This window comes from Cervus canadensis, chromosome 23, assembly GCF_019320065.1.
Source record: "Cervus canadensis isolate Bull #8, Minnesota chromosome 23, ASM1932006v1, whole genome shotgun sequence".
Classification (NCBI taxonomy): domain Eukaryota; kingdom Metazoa; phylum Chordata; class Mammalia; order Artiodactyla; family Cervidae; genus Cervus; species Cervus canadensis.
In genome coordinates this window covers 47850455-47869616 of record NC_057408.1, presented here as the reverse complement: position 1 = coordinate 47869616, position 19162 = coordinate 47850455, and the positions used below count along the sequence as shown (strand labels likewise).

Below are 19162 nucleotides of genomic sequence, written 5' to 3'. Positions count from 1 at the left end.
GGCTGCTCCAGGGCACCGCGGGCTATGGCCAGACCAGGTCCTCCTCCTCAGCGGGGAGGAGCCCTGGGCCTCTGACATGCAAGCTTACTCCCAGTGCTGACCACGTCAGGCTCCAGTTTTCTAATGAAGTGGTTTAGCCATGAAGCCCCAGGATCAGAGTTTTTCTCTTAGAATAAATATTTATCAAATGACCACTGGTATAAGTACATTCAAATACTTCAAAGGAAAGCTTCAAGGTACCCGCCCTTCTATCAGGCTGCCTCTATCCCACCAGGTTAAAAACAAAAAGCTCTTACCTATGTAACTGAGTAAGACAGGGAGAAATATTAATCCATGAGTGGCTCCCAGTAAGACCATGGCTAAATACATCCTGAAGTAAAATATCTGGAAAATTTGAGATTTGGCAAAGGCCAACACGATAATGCCTCCAAATTTTGTTAGTGTGATTCCACTGAATACCTAAGAGAAGAGAGATGGGCTCAGAAACCACTTGTATCAACCGACCATAATTGAACACTTCCTCCTAAAGGAATTTCTTAAACATCAAGGTCCAAAGTAATGACAGACTGAACCCCAGCTTTCAGAGTTACTGATAAAACAATTAGGCAGAGCCAAATGCTGCTTATTTGCTGCTTATGAATCTGAAAAAAAAAAAAGGTGTAATAAGGATAAAAGCTGTGTATTCTGCATATACCCCATAGCAACCTTGCAAGTCTGTCAGCACCATTTTTCCAAGAGCATTAGTTTTAAGGTATGTACGTTATGCTTTTAGACACTGCTATTGCACACTTCATTGTTCATCTATAACAGTATTTTCTATGGTGGAAAAGAAACTGGTTCACAGTCCAGCCCTGTATCCTGGTTCAGCCTGAGAAGAGTCTGCCAACCTGACCCACAAACCACACTGGGCTCCAAGCGTGGCAGCTCGCTGCTTTTCAACACACATGGCTGGGCCTGGGTTTTCAGTGGCTCTCACATCAAACCTGTTTTCCTGCTTCATTCAGCCAGACTGCGCAAAGGAGTCACGAAAGGGAACAGTCCTAAAGAATTCCAGGCTAGAGCTCTATGCAAGATCCAGCTCTACGCAAGTTTCCTGAATTGCCTGAAAACTTGTAATCGTGAGGTACTGCCGCTAAGTCAGACATAACAAATTCTGTTTTCAGAATCTGGTAAAGTTCCTTCTCCTGAGAAGCTCTCAGTCGCCCGACTGGGCCCTTCACGGTGAAGTCGCCGCCTGGGGGGCCCGCTCGGCGGTACTTACAGAGCTGCCCATGTGGGAGAGTGCCTCCTCCGCCCGCTCCACGCGGCTGCCCTTCGTGCTCACCGTGAATGCCCTCGTGATGTGGCTACAGAACTCCACGGAGATGCCGCAGCTCTGAAACAAAGTGCTCCCGTGAGGACTGCTCTGCTCCGATTAAAGGTGGTAAAAGCAGCGCCCCCTTCCTGGGATCTGTGGTTACCAGGGCACCCTGGGGAGTCAAGAAGCCCCGAGCAAAGCCCCTCCTACTTGGCAGACAAAGCCCCCATGGCACCCACATCAGCTGTCCTGGGAAGCCCGGGGAACCTCCAGGCACAGTGCCCAGCACTCCAGATTCCTCCAGCAGATCGGCCTTCTCTAGAGAAGCGGCTGAAACCTCTCAAGGTCCTCCCACCCCAGACCCAGGCAGCAGGCTGTCATCTCTCTAGCAGGGCCTCACTGCCACTCCCCCTGAAGCATGTTCTTTTCCTATCTGAAGGGCACATGCACTGGGTCTAGCTTCTGTTCATACTTTTTCAGATGCGCATACATTCAAGACTTAAAAAGCAACTGGCAACTACACGAGAGGCTAAAAGTCCTGGTCAGAAAATTCCATTCAGAAGGGGCAATTAGTCAAAGTGGAAATGGAACATCTTGCTGTCATCAGGCTACATACTTCAACAACTCACCCTTTACAGTAATACACGCAGAACACTTCAGCCAGACTGTGAGGTCACACCGTCATCGTACGTGACCACGTCCAACTGCCCATGTGCACCAAGAGCAAGAGCTGACCCTGACCTTCCACCCCAAGAAACAAGGCACGTCGGTGGCACAGGAGTGAGGGCCGAGCGCTCCCCAGGACTCACCATGACCAGGTTGACCAGAGACACCGCGTTCAGACTGATGCCCCACAGCCACATGACCCCAAACATGTTGACCAAGATCATGGCGATGGTGGCGCACATGATGACCGCGGACCACAGCTCACAGCCCAGGAGGACCAAGGTCACCAGAAAGATGGCGCCCAGGGACACGCTGAGGTTGAAGATGGTGTCGTCAATCATGGTCAGGTACTGCTCATAGAAGACGTAGAACACGCTGGAAGGGGGAGAGGGTTCTGTTACTGCTCGTTCTCACTCCGGGGGCTCTACGCCTCATCCTGCCGCCACTGCGAAATGAAGCTACCTTGAGAGGCAGGCCTCACAGGAAACCTACCTGTTTTTGTAAGACTCGCCTTTGGCAGTTCAGCTGGACCTCTGACCACTGACGCCTAAAGCAGGGCCTCATAGACATGTATCTTATATAAAGTTTTTGTTCATATGCCCAATCCATTCTGCTTTGTGTTATGTGTGCTCAGTCATGTCTGACTCTTTGTGACCCCCTGGCTCCTCTGTCCATGCATGGGCTTTTCTCGGCAAGAATACTGGAAAGGGTTGCCATGCCCTCTTCCAGGGGATCTTCCCGACCCAGGGATTGAACCTGTGTCTCCTGCATCTTCTATACGGCCCGTGGCTTCTTTACCTGCAGAGCCATCAGGGAAGCCTCCATTCTGTTTTGTAGGCATTCATTTATAAAGAATATTTCATGGTACTTTGGGAAAACAAGTCCTGGTCTATCTGGAGGATTACCCCCAGCCAAACAGGGTCTGTGCAGGTCCTGAGGAGATAATGCTATTTTGGCAAAGTTAACCAGCTCCTCCTAGAGGTCAGGACACCCACTCTGAGAGCTCTTTCCCCAGGACAACAAGCTGGCCCTCTGTCACGAAAAAGTCAAGGCTAGCTAAACTGAGACCCTGGAGGTTGGTGGGGAAATCACTTGTTTCTCCTACTTTCCTACATTTTCCAAATTCAGTATTTCGTAAAATATTTTCTTAATTTTTTTTGGCCACACCCCTCCGGCATGTGGAATCTTAGTTCCCTGACCAAGAATCAAACACATGCCCCCTGCAATGGAATTGTGAAATCTTAACCACCAGAGCACCAAGGAAGTCCCAATATTTTCTTTATAATGAAAAAAAAATTAATAAATGAAAGCAAGAAACCTCCATAAAGGTGCCATCTCCAGTAATCTGCGTCGGGAGCCCCGCCTTGCTGGGTCCTCCCTGTGGAGCTGCTTCCCAGGCGCCCCCACCCCTGCCCTCCGGTGCTGTTCTGCAGGGTGAGCTCCGCGTTGAGACTTTGGCAGGTGCTGCACAATCCGGCTCTCCTTGCCCAGACGCCATATCCAGCGACAGGCTTCCCCCGAGCTCAGGATGGAGCCAGGCTCAGAAGAAAAGCCAAGTGTCAGCACCATACCCCCACCAGCCCCAGCAAGGAAGCCCTGGCGTGTGGGGCCACTCCCCAGGACATCCTCATGTACACTTTACCTGTATGGGAACACGCGGTGATCACCCCCTTGCTGGTTCATGGTTCTGGTGATGTTGCTGGCGATGAGGCGGGCCTTCTCCATGGCGTCAATGAAGTCGGCCGAGGTCTGCAGCACCGTGTGGTAGGTCATGAAGTACGTGGCGCCCACGCTCGTGCCGTTGTCCAGGATGTTGACGGCTGCACTGTAGGCAGCGTGTCCCCTGCGACAAGACAGCGGTGTCAGAGGCCACACCTGCAGGATCTGGGCAGCCAAGCTTAGTGGGGTCACCTGACCCTGGGCTCAGGAGTCAGACCAGCTGTCAACTTCAGGGACAGGGAAGCCTTCGAAAGGGAAAGAGGTAGGTCTAGCTTGTGCCTTCCCACACTGGCTTTCCTTTGCTGCTTTGGTTTCTTTCCACGCAGCTGCTCTTGTTTCTGCAGCTGGCTCTGCTCTGCCATCCAATGTGTTTTTTTAACAACAGGAGGCAGGAAGGGACAGGGGCCCTGGAGTCAGGTAGCCATGAGATCGTCCTCAATCCTGGAGCCCCGGGGTAAAATTACTAAATTTTGGCTGCAGTGTCATCTGCAAATGGGTGCACCACCATCTCCTCACAGGGCTGTATATAAACGAAGTAGTGCCAGGCACGATTCAAGCTCAAAGGAAGCTCCCTGTGAGTGGTGGCTGTTGCCTTCCAAAGAGCTGCATTCACTCTGACTTGTTTATGCAGGCTGAGTGTTCAGTCTGCAAAGAGATCAAGATGCAAGCTTCGTTCCTACTTTGTTTTCAGGGACAGACCTCAGTCATCTCTGCTATTTCCGGGCCAGAGATCGTGTTTCCATGGTAACTGGCTGCCTGGATGGATGGGGAAGTGGGGCAGCCCAAGAGCTCATGTACAGACAGGCTGACAAGAAGCACAGTGGGGACAGAAAACCGAGACCTTTATCCCAGGCAACATCACCAGAACAGATCCGCGGTCTCATATACCCCACACACAACTGGACAAACCCTTTCACGTCCTGAAATGCCCACATCCCTCCTCGCACTCCACCCTGCTGGCAGCCTGCACAGGACTCTGAGTCCTTTGGGCCACCAGGAGGACCAGGACACAGGGAAGCCTGGGACCGAATGCTCAGACCAATCACAATCAGCTGAGAATGAGGAAGGAGGAATTTTCTTCAAAGGTGGTTTGGTTTCTCTGCTTTCACAGAAGGGTGGGCACAGGGTGGCACATGGCAGAAAAGAGAACCTTCCCGCCCACCATGCCCACCCAGTCACTCCTCCACCCCCCAGCTTCCCAGTGCACATGACGAGACTCGGGCGTGCAGCTCAACGGCTCAGCCTCCCTTACCCTTTGCCACACTTGGGGTTCGGGTTGTCGGAGAGGAACATGGGCAGGAACCTCATGAAGTTTGCACCCTGAGGTCTCTGCTTGCCCTCCGGAGTCAGCGGCCGGCAGCGGACACAGGCAGGGTTGACCACTGTGCAAACGGGTGGAGGAGCCCGAGTGAGAAGGACGGGTGTCCAGATTAAAACATTTTAAAATAATGACAAAGAAATGGCAGGAGTTCTTCTCCTAAATCTGCTTATCCAAAAACTTCAAACACGTGATCTTTGCAGTCTAATAAAGTAGAAGTCCCATCTTCCCTTAACACAGGATGTATAAATTTCCTTCCCCAAAGCAGGTTTCCTGCTTTAAGGACAACCTCAGTATGTTATTACCAGAGCACAGGGCTTCCATGTTTTTTTTTTTTTTTTAATTTTTTTATTAGCTTCCATGTTTTATGAAAAGAATTCTAGGACAACCTCAACACACTTATGAAACCATAGGGCAATAGTGATAAACCAAAGAAGGCAGGCAGGCCCATGACAAGCTACAGCCAGATAACAATTAAGAGAGGCTGTCCGTGTCACTGGGAAAAGATAAGAAACCTGAAAACCAAAGTCCCCCTGACCCGGTTCAGCCTGCAGGCCCATGGGGGGCAGGAGACAGGACAATGGGGCATCTCCAGAGTGGACGACAGAGAAAGGGGACAAGGACAAGGGGGACGAGACCCAGCGATGGCCGATAAAAACAGGTGGAAGTGGAGGTGACAAGCAAATTATTTTTAAACAATAAATTTAAAATTTTTTTAAAGGGAAAAGATCTAGAAAAGGGTCAAGTACCCGACGCATTGCAGAACTGCTCCGTGCTATTGTAGATGCGACAGCAAGATGATTGAGGCTTGACCCAGTCAAAGTAATCGTCGATCCAGGACGATGGGGCAAAGCCTATCCGGGTGCTACAGAACAGGACAGAAAGGGTTACAGGTGCCCCCACGAGGAGGAAGTCTCCAGTTTCAGTCCCTTTTCTTGAAATTCAGAACTTCCTTTTCTAGACCTTCTCATTCCACCCAGTCAGAAGACAAACCACATCAGTACTTAATGGGAAAGGCTTCAGAATATAAGATGGTCCTGCTATATTTAAAATGGACAACTAACAAAGATGTACTGAAGAGCACATGGAACTCTGCTCAATGTTATGTGGCAACCTGGATGGGATGGGGTTTTGGGGGAGAATGGATACAAGTACATGTAAGTTGAGTCCCTTCACTGTTCTGAAACTATCACATTGTTAATTGACTATATCCCAATACAAAATGTTTTTGGTGTTAAAAAAAAAATTAAAAAGAAAAACTGAATTAAAAAATAAATAAAATGGTTGTTGCTTAAACCAAAAAAAAAAAGAATATGAGGCAGTCTAATTAGCCCTTTGAGAGGTTTTGCTCATGTCAATTCAGCCTGCATTCTGCAAGACAGATTTTCCAGGAGAAGCCATCTTTAGAGAGAGGCGTGAGGCCGAGGTGCCAGGCCAGGCGCCCGTCCGCGGCCGGGGTACTCACTAGCTATCCAGCTGGGCGGCCGTGAAGACCTGCTGCACCAGAGAGTCGTTGTTGCAGCCGAGACCCCCACACACCATGTTCTGCCCCTTCAGGGACGTGTAGTCGTGGCCCTCCTCCAGCACGAAGTACACAGGTGGGCCTGCATGCAGGTACTGATTCAGGGACTGGAAGTAATCCGTCACGTAGGAGTCCTGAGAGAGAGAGAGAGAACACACGACGGGACACGGCGTCAATGTCCTGCGAGCCGAGACGCCTCCAGCCCAGGTTCCTGAGTCCCTCCACAGCCGGCACCCCTCCCCACCCTGGGCCCAGGTGCTTCTCCGGTCAGTCCCACCCTTAGGAGGGCACCTCATAAGGTCAAGCCCGGCTGCTCACATTCTGGAGCGGTGCCCAAGGCCTGAGGGCTCAGAAGGCCCAGGTTAGTGGGCAGAGCTCCGGGGCAATCCCTGGGACATGGGAGAGCCCGCCAGCACCTGTGTTCAGAAGCCAGCAGAGGCTGAAACGACCGTGTGTGCTTGGGAAAATGTATTCGCTGTGGGCCAAACAAGTTAGAATAAGAGAGAAAGCATCTTACATCCGGCATTGAAAGAGACTGATCCAATCCGATTGCTACTTTGTTTAGGACCGCGATACTGAACGAAAGCACGCCCACAAAGACTGCTACCTGGAACGAGAAGTGAGTTACAGAGCCAGAGCTGTTGTGAGCTGGTAACATGAACCAGGGACTTCTCCGGTGGTGCAGTGGTGAAAAATCTGTCTGCCAGTGCAGGGGACGTGGGTTCCATCCCTGGCCCGGGAAGACCCCCACATGCCTCAGAGCAACTAAGCCCATGTCCCACAACTACCGAGCCTGCATTCTGCAATAAGAGAAGCCGCTGCAATGAGAAACCCATGCACCACAACCAGACGGCAGCCCTCTGCTCACCAGGAGAGAAAGCCCTCGAGCAGAAATACAGACCCAGCGCAGCCAAAAATAAAAAAAAAAAAGAACACAAATCAGATCTTAAACACACAAAACAGGGCTTTCCTAAACTGGAAAGCAAGTTTAAATGACATACTAAGAAAACAAGGAGTCCGGGGCAGTGGCTGAAGTCACGGTCTCTAGAGCCAAACCACCTGGTTCAAATCTCGGTTCTGCCTCTGACAAGCTGAGTGACTCTGGGGGTAGTCATTTAACCTCTCTGAGCTTCTATCTCCTTCTCAATAAAACAGAAAAAATAGAACTTGTAGCATCAGATAGTTTTGTGGATTACATGAGAAAACTCTAGGAATAATCAATCCAGAATTTAGCGTAGCATCCTGTACTGACCACAGTACCAGATATTAAGTATTCAATAAACGCTGAATATTACTGTGACTGGAATGAATTTATGCTTTTAGCAGAGATGTGATACACGATTGCTATTGGGTATATCCAGCATGTAAACTATGAAACGCTCTTACACGGCTGCTGGGGACAAGGGACAGTATGTGTGTGTGTATGTGTGTGTGTGTGTGTGTGCGTGCGTGTGACATTGAAGGTGAGGACAAGAGTGATGAGACAGATTTACTATCTTGGCGGCCGTGGTGCTTACACAAACCTGCAATAGCTGAGAAACTGACAGAGAACTACACACACACACTGTGCCAACGTCAAGCTCTCGGTTTTGATCCTGAACTACAATTATGTAAGACCGCGGGAGGCAGCTGTGAAAGGGCAGCAGGCTCCTTTCTATGAATCTGTAATTATTTCTTTAAAAAACCCCAAAAACTCCTGTTTATATTGACTGCTAAAAATATTTTATATATTTGTTCATATCTGCTATGGTTTTTTTTTTTTTTTGGCCACACCACACAGCATGAGGGATTTCAGTTCCCCAACCAGGGACTGCACCCACGCCCCCTGCGGTGGAAGCGGAGTCCTAACCACTGGACCACCAGCGAAGTCCCAAGCATTCTCATATGTATACTTAACAGCTGTCGGCACCCTTCCCGAGGTGACTTCTCAGAAGGCAGGTGACAAGTCTGTTTGGGGACACCACGACAGACAGGCTCGTACCACGAGGGGCCGCATCCAGTCCTTGAGCAGAAGCGGGGCGTAGGAGTTTCTGAAGAAGTGGAACAAGCAGCTCTCGGAGGCCTGGACGCCCGTGTTGTCTGCTGCCCCCTTGATACAGCAGAGAACGTCTAGCTGGTTCTTCTGAGGGGACCAAAGGAGACAGAGGTCACCCTCCGGCCGCCTCACCCAGATTCCAGACTCAAAGGAAATGGGCTGCAGTCCTGATGACCACTTACCTCTTGCCGCTTAATGTCCAAGCCCAGGAGGCTCACAAAGCAGGTGATCTGCAGGAGGAAGTCGATGAGGACCGCCATGCCCGCAAAGAGAGAGAATGTGTGCACGGCTGGCATCACGGACAGGCCTCCTGCGGGGAGAGGACAGAGGTCACGTCCTGCCCGGCCGAGGGCATGCGGGCCTCACACGCACATGCATGGATGAACATGCGGCCCCAGAGCAGCCAAGTCCAGGAGGAGACCCCCACCTCCCCCTCCCAAAGGCACTTTGTCTGCGGGTGTCACACCAGAACCACCCTGGGAGTTAAAAACGTAGATTCCAGGGACCTGATCCATCCCATTTATCAAAGCGATGGAAATTCAACCCTAATTCTACTGTTCAGAATTCTAGGGCCCCATCTCTGTAATTTAACCCTCTCTCCACGCAAATGCACGCACATCAGCCTCTAAGAACCATTAACATAGGTCATTGCTTATGGGATCTGCTGTGATTCAGTCCACACGAGGGATGGTATTTCTTATCTGCTCTTATATCATCCAATCCGTCTCTAGATTTAGTTACAATCAGACGAGGGTGCTGCCTGTAAGCATCCTCTAGGCTACTAAGACTCAGAAACTGAACACTGGCCGCCCACGGGCCACACGTGTATCATCAACCCATTTTGTGTGTGTGCTGTGTGTACGCTCAGTCGCTCAGTCGTGTCCGGCTCTTTGCAACCTCATGGACTGCAGCCCACCAGGCTCCTCTGTCCGTGGGATTCTCCAGGTAAGAATACTGGAGTGGGTTGCCATTTCCAATTCCAATATCAGAATTTTAAAACATTTTCAAAAACATAAGGAGCCAATATTTAACAATGAGGGTCACAGTGTCACCTGAGTGAGGAAAAAAAAAACTAGATTCACAATGTTGCTTGAGAAGAAAACAATCTGGCAGCACTGGGCTGGCCTCTTATTAACAGGAGCCACGGGGTCCCCCCACCCCAACTCCTCCTGTCCTCACAAAGGCACTCCAACCTTAAAGCCCAGGGTCAGCTGCTGTCACCAACACATGTGCACTGGTTTTCTTATCACAGAAAGAAAGGAAGTAACTGTTTTGCATCCGAATCTATCAGAAGGAACCACAGGGCCACAGGCTCCACAGTGCACTGCTTTGCGGAAGTGGAGCAGGACGTGTGCTAATGGTGTGTGAGTCCGAAGGCCATACGCGCGCCGTCCCTCCCACGGCCCCTTGTAAGGTGTGCTGCGGCCCCTGTAGACTTTTCCATTTGCGACCCACAGACCGTGCGTCTTCCCTGGTCTTACGGGGCAATCCTAGCCAGTGTCCTGTGCAGAGGACGTGGCCAGTGTCCTCTTACTTATCACCAGACATGGGGCAGGGAGGGGCGTACGGGATTTCTCCACATAAAAAGACAGGAACGCTGGGTCGTGTTCCAGCTCGTGGCTCCTTGTACAGACGGAAGATTCGACACCCCCCTCTGCTCAGTCACGAGGGTGCTTCCCTGTGAAGTGAGTGTGCCGAGGGGGAAGACTGCCCTCAGGAACAGGGGTACACACCTCGAGGGCTAATGCCTGTGACTGTGGAGTTGCTGCTGGGAGCACCCGTGGCTGTGCAAGGCTGCTATTTCAAGTCCCAGCCCTCTCCAGTGCTGCCCCAAAGGGGAAGGGGCAGGAGCCCTAGGTATCTGAGCCAACCACATCAATACCACCCTGAAAGAACGTGAGAGAAGATGCTTGCTAATGGTGCCCAAGTTACTGCCACCCATTCTCTTCGTGGTCCACTGTGATACTTTATAATTACAGAATACGGCTTAACCAAGGAGGAACGCAGAGGGGCATGCTGACACACCCATGCTCAGCACACCGCAGGGCTGGCCGAGTTCCAAGAGTACTTACCTAAGAAAAACGCTACCGTCTCTGCGAAGGATGAGAGGAACATGCTGGGAGCCACTTCTCCCAGGACCCGGCCCACCTGTTGGTCCACGGTTTCCCCTTGAAGACGTTCATCTCTCTTAAAAATAAAAACAGTGAAATATGTAACATTCACATGTCTCAATTACAATGCCACCTCTTTGTTTCTTGGCTGCCTTGTGTTAGCCTGATGGTAAAGAAAAATGACTGGCAGCATCTACTTGTCGTTTATAAACCTTATACAACAAAGTGGTGAGGACCCCAAACTTCTCATGTTGATGCATTCGGGGTATTTCTGAAGCCCGGAGCCAAGGGAACAGGTGAGAGGCTAAAGGAAGGATTGAATCAGGTTATCAGGAAAATACATGCAACACAGGCTGCAAGTGGCTGAACCTTTAAATAACACTCCTAGGTGCCACTGGGCCTCCACCCATGTAACGCCTGCAGGACGAGGGACCGTCGGAGAACCAATGGAATGACGTCATCTTCTACGTCAGGGTCCTACGTTGACCTTTTGCCTTTTAATAGCACTTTTTCAAGTCCTTCCTTCTTCTACACTATGTTGAATCATTTTAATAGCTGCTGTGCCCAAAATATTTTCCACAAGTGTATTAGCACTTTTTGCATGCATGTTGCACATATTTAAAACCAAATTCTCACTTTGAATCTATGCCACCAAGCAAAGAGAAGGGTCTTATACTTCCTGGTCTCAAAGGGTCCAGAACAAGCACCAATACACAAGCACTCAGAGGCATGGAAATGAAGTCTCCACGTGTCACGCTCACAGGTACTGCGTGCAGCCAGCATGCATGCACGTGGGGCCTGGTACCTGGTCAGACGCTGTGAGGCTCTGAGACGTACCTGGTAGGTCTGGACCAGGATGAAGATGTTGTCCACCCCCACAGCCAGCACGAGGAACGGGATGACTTCTATCACAATGAGGGTGAGGGGGACCCCGATGTAGCTGAAGATGCCCAAGGAGCAGGCCACCGAGCTCAGCACGATCAGGACACCAGCGATGCCCAGGGAGATCTTTGAATCCACCTGGAGATGCCACAGACATAAATAGTCATTTACAGTGTTTTCTGTCCTGCTCCTAACAGGTCCTCACTTTCACCTCTTTACAAGCTTATTGCCCATCCAGATTTAAACATACAGTTCCCAGTTTGAGAGAAGACATGAAAAGTTGTCTAGGTCTTCCCAGGCCACATATTTTCATGACCCTGCATTCTTAAGTGATGGCAAATTAGGAAAAAAAAAAAAGAATTAGGTGAAATAAATTTTAAGTTGAAGATAAAAATCTGGAACTAAAGAAAACAAGGGCAGGAAGCAGAAAATGTGACAAACAGTTAAAACACAGACAATTTCCAGTTAGGACTCCATGATTCCATTGCAGGGGGAATGGGTTCAACCCCTGGTCAGGGAACAAAGATCCCAAATGCCACATGCCGAGTTGTATGGCCAAAAAATAAAAAAAGCACAGGGCAATTTAAGGCAGTTTTGAACATAATGAACTAGGATTAAATAGAGGCAAAAACATGACATCATGCTATATACTGCCGTTTCTCTCTCTCACACACACACACACACACACACACACACACACACACACATATATATACCCTACTTACCATAAGCCTGTGACAGCTTTTGATATGCCCCAAGGCTATGGAAATATATAAAAACATGATGCCATAGCTGATCAGAACAGTGAAGACGTCACTGTTACTTTCACGGTTTAGTTCATCTTCAATGCTTCGTTCAGCCTTAAAAGAAATGGTCAGATTTGGATTCTCATAGTTTTTCACAAAATTTATGAACCTAAAAGGGTAAGCAAAATTTTATACTGTTAGTTAAAACTGAGTGACAGCTAAGTGAGGAACTTCTTCCTAACTTTTAAGACACAAAAGCCACATTTAACCCTTCTCCCTCATTAGGACTTTATATCCTAGCCAGATTACAAAGTTCCATGCTGAGTTTTGTATCATTTAAAACAAGTTGGGACCAAGTTTAAAAACTGCTTCATAGTCTCATTTCATTTTCTAAAAATGATTTCTAAATGCTCATGGAACAAAAATTTTAAAAATTGATCTCAGAGTCAATGCAATCCCTATCAGTATCCTAGCTGACTTCTTTATAGAAAGACAAATGGACTCTAAAATTCTCATGGAATTGCAAGGGGCCTAGAACAGCCAAAATGTTTTTCAAGAAGAACAAAGCAGGAGAATTCATGCTCCATAATTTCAAACTTACTGCAAACCAAAAGTAATCAAGACAGTGTTGTTACCAGCATAAGGACAGGCATACAGAACAAAGGATCAGAACCAAGTCCAGAAATACGCCAAGTATCTTCACCTAATTTTCAATAAAGGTGGCAAAACTATCAACAGGGGAAAGAATAATCTTTTCAACAAATGGTGTGGGACAACTGGACAGCCATATGCAAATGAATGCAGTTGAGTCCTTACCTCGTATCATATACAAAGAACTCAATGGATCAAAGAACTAAACATAAGAGCTAAAACCATGTAACTGTCAGATGAATACATAGGTGTAAACTTCCAGGTCCCTGGGTTAGGCAATGGTTTCTTAGCTATGACACCAAAAGTATGAGTAACAAAAAAGAAGACAGATGAATTGGACTTTATCAAAATTAAAAACGTTTATGTTTCAGAAGACACCATTAAGAAAGCAAAAACACAGACCAGAGAAAAGAAGAAGATATTTGGAAGTCATAGATCTGATAAAGGATTTACAGAATATATAAGAATTCTTCTAATTCGATAATAGAAACATAAACAATCCAGTCAAAAAATGGACAAAGGCTATGAATAAACATTTCTCCAAGAAAGTTAATATAAATGGGCAATCAGTGCATGAAGAGGTATTCAAATTCATTAGTCACCAGGGAAATGCAAATCAAAACAGCAAGGAGGGAATACCCTGGCAGTCCGTGCTGAGGACTTTGTGCTTTCACAGCCAGGCCCAGGTTCAAGCCCTGGTTGGGGAACAAAGATCCCATAAGCTGCACAGCGTGGACAAAAAAAAAAAAGCTGCAATGAGATATCAGTTCCTGCCCACTGGGATAGCCAGAATTAAAAAAGTCAAATAATAACAAGTGCTGGAGAGGGGTGAAAATGAAAATGCTCCCCACACGCTGGCGGGAATGTATAATGGTGTGGTCATTTGGTTTTTTGGCTGCACTACAAGGAATGGGGCATCTTAGTTCCCTAACCCGTGGGAGGGCAGTCTAAACCACTGGACCACAAGGGAAGACCCATAGGGGCAGTCCATTTGGAAAAAAGAGTCTGGCAGCTCCTCAGGGTTACCATATGACTGAGCAAGTCTACTCCTAGGTGTATACCAACCAAGAGAGAGGAAAACACGTTCACACAGAGAAATGGAGGCATGTTCACACAAAACTTGCATGTGAATGCTTATAATTGTTCCTAATGGCCAAAGGTGGTGGTTCATCGCAGCACTGTTTATAATAGCCAGGACATGGAAGCAACCTAGATGCCCATCAGCAGATGAATGGATAAGGAAGCTGTGGTACATATACACCATGGAATATTACTCAGCTGTCAAAAAGAATTCATTTGAATCAGTTCTAATGAGATGGATGAAACTGGAGCCCATTATACAGAGTGAAGTAAGCCAGAAAGATAAAGAACATTACAGCATACTAACACATATATATGGAATTTAGAAAGATGGTAACGATAACCCTATATGCAAAACAGAAAAAGAGACACAGAAATACAGAACAGACTTTTGAACTCTGTGGGAGAAGGTGAGGGTGGGATGTTTTGAAAGAACAGCATGTATACTATCTATGGTGAAACAGATCACCAGCCCAGGTGGGATGCATGAGACAAGTGCTCCGGCCTGGTGCACTGGGAAGACCCAGAGGAATCGGGTGGAGAGGGAGGTGGGAGGGGGCATCGGGATGGGGAATAAGTGTAAATCTATGGCTGATTCATATCAATGTATGACAAAACCCACTGAAATGTTGTGAAGTAATTAGCCTCCAACTAATAAAAAAAAAAAAAAAAAAAGAAGAAAAGGGAAAGGAGATGAATGTCTCAGAAGAGATTTCTAAAGTCTGATGACATTGATTCTTAAACCTCATTTTCTTGAATAACACTAAAAGAAAATATAACTTGTGAGAAATAAAAAAAAAAAAAAGAATCTGCCTGCAATGCAGTGAGACCCAGGTTGGATCCCTGGGTCAGGAAGATCCCCTAGAGAAGGGAATGGCTACCCAACCCATTGGAGAATTGGAGAAATGACCTGGAGGATCCAGTGGACAGAGGAGCCTGGCAGGCTACAGTCCATGGGGTCACAAAGATCAGACACGACTGAGCAAGTTTCCGAGAAACAATGCACATGTTCATCAGCTGATGAGTGGATAAACAAAATGTGGTCTAACCACAGGATGGAATGATCTTCTGCCATAAAAAAGAATGAAGTGTTGACACATGCGGCAACTTGGATGAACCTTGAAAACATTATTCTAAGTGAACAAAGCCAGACAGGAAAGCCCTCGTATGTAATTCCATCCATATAAAAGTCTGGAACAGGAAAATTGATGGAGACAGAAAGTAGACTGAGGGTTATGTGGGGCCGGGTGTTAGGAGGGAGACTGCTGCAGGAGATGGGGTTTCTGTCTGTGGTAAAGAAAATGTCCTAAAATTGACCATGGTGATGTCTGCACACATTGGTGAAAATACTAAAAGCTACTGAACTGTACACTTCAAATGGGTAAATTGTATGGTATACGAATATCCCAACAAAGTTGTCCAGTGTCCCATTCTCCTGGGCCCCCCTCCCACTTCTTCAGAGGTTACATCACAGCTAATCGGTTCCTGGGTCACTTACTTGACATCCTTTCTAGGCGTGAACAGCATGCATGACATACATTTGCCCAAACATGCTGATCACAGTTTTTATTTAATAATTCTTGAACCATTTATTCATACTTACTTCACTATTTTTAATGATGGCATAACATTCTACTGTACTTCTTACTGATACACACTTAGCTTGCTCCCAGGTTTTAGCTGTTAGAAAATAACTAAGGGAGCATTTCTGCGTAGATACCTGTGCGTTCCTGTTGCAGGACTATGTATTTAAAGAATGTTTACAAGCAAATTAATTTATGTATTTTTCACAGTATCACTAGAACCAAGTGAAAAAAATGGCATGACTTAGATCTGATGTTGGTTAATTCAGCTGAACGTCATATAAATGACGTTAGTGTCATCAATGGACGCTAGCGTCCACCTTCCTTTGAGGAGAGCAGCTGGTTTACCAACCCTGTGAGCAACTCACTCTCTTTCCCAGGCCTGGGCCCTCTGGAGCTTCTCTGTATCGTTATAGTAATTATTGACAGGAAATGTAATCACAAGGGCTGTGGCGTTATTGTAGTTTTGATCTAGAAAGGAAAAAGGTGACATCAAAAAGCAGATTACAAGCATGCAGAAAACCAGATCAATACGAGGAGGGGGAGAAAAATCACAAGCTGGCTAGGTGCCCGGTTTCTCATGGGTCTGAAGCTTAAACAAGCCTGAGCTCGTGGAACAAAATGGGAGGTCACTTGACCTGGCGCTTGTGTAGTTCAGCTAGGGAGAAAAGGGGACTCTCGAGCAAATGTAGACGCAGTTGTCATTCTATCATGACTACCCAGCACGTGCTGGGTGACAATTTCAAACAAAGCGGAAAGGTGTTCGGGGAAAAGTCTCTCCTCCCTCCGTCCCCATCTGTGTCTTAGCTCTCCTCCTCACACCGTGGCGGCTGCGGCCCCTTCCAGCCACAGACCACGTGCACAAGCACAACCTTCCCCTTTCCTTCTTGTTCACACAAATAGTAACACACCCTTCTGCAAACACTGCCTTTAAATTTACATCCTGAGAATGCTGCTTTAATAGACGCAGCACTTCCTTATTCTTGTTTCTGCTTATGATGTTTTCTAGTCCAGTTTAACTCCATCTCCGGCTGATGGATATCTTTGCAAGTTCTTTTTTTTTTTTTTTGGTATTATAAGTAGAATTACTACAAAAATTAACCTGATATTTCTAACACATAAAATCCATATTTGTAGGATCAAATCTTACAAGCACTCAGAATTCAGAAAAAAAAAATGTGCATTTTTAATTTGGATGGATCTCCCAAACTGCCCTCCAAAGAGGCCACCCTGTTTTTCATTTCTTTATTCAACAAAGTATTTGCTGAGACCTACTGTGTGCCAGTGTTATCTTAGGGACTGTGGATACATTAATGAGCAACAGAAATTAAAAATCTCAACCTTCCTGGAGCTTATATTCTAGAACCATTTACACTCCCACCAAAATGCAGTTTGCCCACAGCAGGGTTTCACACACACAGGGTTTTGTCAAATTCTCAGATCTTTGCTTTACCCTCTGAGCCACCATGGAAGCCCATCAGGCTGTAACGACTCTGCCTGCAATGCAAGAAACCGGGGTTTGATCCCTGAGTTGGGAAGATCCCCTGGAGGAGAAAATGGCAACCTACTCCAGTCTTCTTGCCTGGGAAATCCCACTGACAGAGGAGCCTGGTAGGCTACAGTCCATGGGGTTTCAAAGAGTCAGACACCACTGAGTGACTAATGCTTTCACTTTAGATCTTTGCTAATCTGTCTGTTACGTGAAAGACTGGAGTGAGAGATATTTCACTAGCTTGAAGTAAGGTTCAGCATTTTCTCCATATAATTAAAAGCCCTTTGTACGTCTTCTCTTATTAACACGAACACGGCTCTGCCCACTTCTTTTGGGGGGCTGACCTTGTCTTTTTTCCTCAAGAGCTCTCTATGTATTAAGGAAACACTGCTACATATACTAACTTTTTTCCTGCTCCAGTTGGCCATTTGTTCAGTTTCTTAAAACTTTATGTTTGTTCTCTACACAGGAACTTTAAATTCTCACACAGCCAAACTCATCAGGGTTTCCTTTTGTGGCTTCGCATTGTGTGTCCTGCTTAGAAATGCCTTCTCCATCTAAAAATTACTTTATAGCTTGCAATCTCTCCCTTCCCACCAGATGAGAAGAACATCTGGCCTCTTCAACGGGCTGGAGAAAAACCTGTTGAGCTGCTTATAATTAGGCTTCAGAAGCCAAAGCTGCCACGTGAGTTATTACCCCATCTACCTGGAATAATCTGAGCAAAGCCCCACTGCTCCTCCCACTGGAAGTGTCTGACTCCTTAACCAACTGGTTTAGAAGGAAAAAAAAAAATCTGTTTTCTTTCCCCCTATCTCTCACATGTCTCTCCTCCATTACTGAAGTTTTTAACCCGAGGTCCATGGACTTGTTGGAGGCTCTCTTGATGAGTTTCAAGGGTCTCATGAACTTGAGGCTGAGCAACATATTATGTGGATGTTAACAGTGACATTGTTCTGGGAAAATGTCCTTAGCTGTTGACAGCTTCCCAGAAAGTAACCTAAAAATGGCTAAAACCACTTCCTCCATATGCACAATAAAACCTAAAGCCAAAGGAGATATGGTATTTGGGATGCAGTATATTGGGTAGTTAATGAGTGTTTGATGAAATCCTCATAATTACCACCTGAGTGTTAATGACAGAACCAAGATTGCTTTATCCAGTAAGAAGAGTAAAAGCTTCTCTCACTTACCATCGTAGCCGCCAAGCACAAGCCACGGGAACACTGGGCCACCAAACGTCCCCAGGCAAGGATCGTGGAGCAAACTGGTGTCATTCAGGGAGGCAGGAGCCCTGCCAGGAATTCAGAGAACACCTTCCAGTTAGAACAACCGCAACACATCACGGAGACCCAGATGCTTACACAACAGTCACGAGGCTGATTAAGAACATGGGCCTGAGGTCCCCTTGGGTGAACGACACAGTTCAGTATTTGCTTTTGGGAACTCAGAGTCGCTGAGAGAGAGGCAGGCAAATACAGCGAGATGTGGCTGACATCAGCTGGTGCAGAGAGGAGGGGAGCTGCCAATACGTGGTGAAAGCTGTCACTATAAAGAGAACTTTATGTACAGATCCAGTCTCTGAGGAGGAGGGAGAATTCACCGGCACAGGAGGAGGTGAAGGCTTCCAGGCACCATACCAGCAGGAAGAGGAAAGGGGAAAGAGGAATGAGGAAAGAAGAGAACAGACAGTGGCCTGAGGGACCACAGGAAGTCCTGGGTCTGTGCGTGGGGTACCCATGATGAGGGCCTCCCAAGGAGGGGGTGGGGCTGGGAAGGAAGAGGGAAGCAATGGAAGGAGGGGGTAAGCATCTTGACCGTGGTTGGGGTTTATATTCTGTCGGCACCTGGGAGCAATCAAAGGAAAGGGAGATCAAGAACTGTTTGGCAAACATAACTCGGTGGCAAAACAGAGAGAGGTCTGGAGACCGGGCAGGGATGCCAGCAGCACAGGGCAGACAGACAGACAACCAGTGAGAAGGACCCAGAGACCAGGCAGGGACACGGGCAGTGCAGGGCCGACAGACAGACAACCAGCGTTTCAGGAGAGATGTCAGCTG

At 47.4% G+C, this 19162-nt stretch overlaps 1 protein-coding gene across 1 annotated transcript in view; it reads right to left on the bottom strand.

Moving 5' to 3' along the window:
- The window catches only part of NPC1 (NPC intracellular cholesterol transporter 1), a 43744-nt gene that overhangs the window by 1076 nt on the left and 23506 nt on the right, over nucleotides 1–19162 (bottom strand). Inside the window, exons 10-24 of the mRNA XM_043443794.1 lie at nucleotides 18296–18396; nucleotides 15979–16081; nucleotides 12276–12465; nucleotides 11506–11688; nucleotides 10630–10744; nucleotides 8740–8867; nucleotides 8504–8644; nucleotides 7040–7129; nucleotides 6466–6656; nucleotides 5750–5865; nucleotides 4935–5064; nucleotides 3606–3806; nucleotides 2107–2338; nucleotides 1262–1375; nucleotides 297–459 (exon numbers count right to left, since the gene is read on the bottom strand). Coding sequence (XP_043299729.1) covers nucleotides 297–459; nucleotides 1262–1375; nucleotides 2107–2338; nucleotides 3606–3806; nucleotides 4935–5064; nucleotides 5750–5865; nucleotides 6466–6656; nucleotides 7040–7129; nucleotides 8504–8644; nucleotides 8740–8867; nucleotides 10630–10744; nucleotides 11506–11688; nucleotides 12276–12465; nucleotides 15979–16081; nucleotides 18296–18396 — 2198 coding nt within the window. The remainder of the gene's footprint in view (nucleotides 1–296; nucleotides 460–1261; nucleotides 1376–2106; nucleotides 2339–3605; nucleotides 3807–4934; nucleotides 5065–5749; nucleotides 5866–6465; nucleotides 6657–7039; nucleotides 7130–8503; nucleotides 8645–8739; nucleotides 8868–10629; nucleotides 10745–11505; nucleotides 11689–12275; nucleotides 12466–15978; nucleotides 16082–18295; nucleotides 18397–19162) is intronic.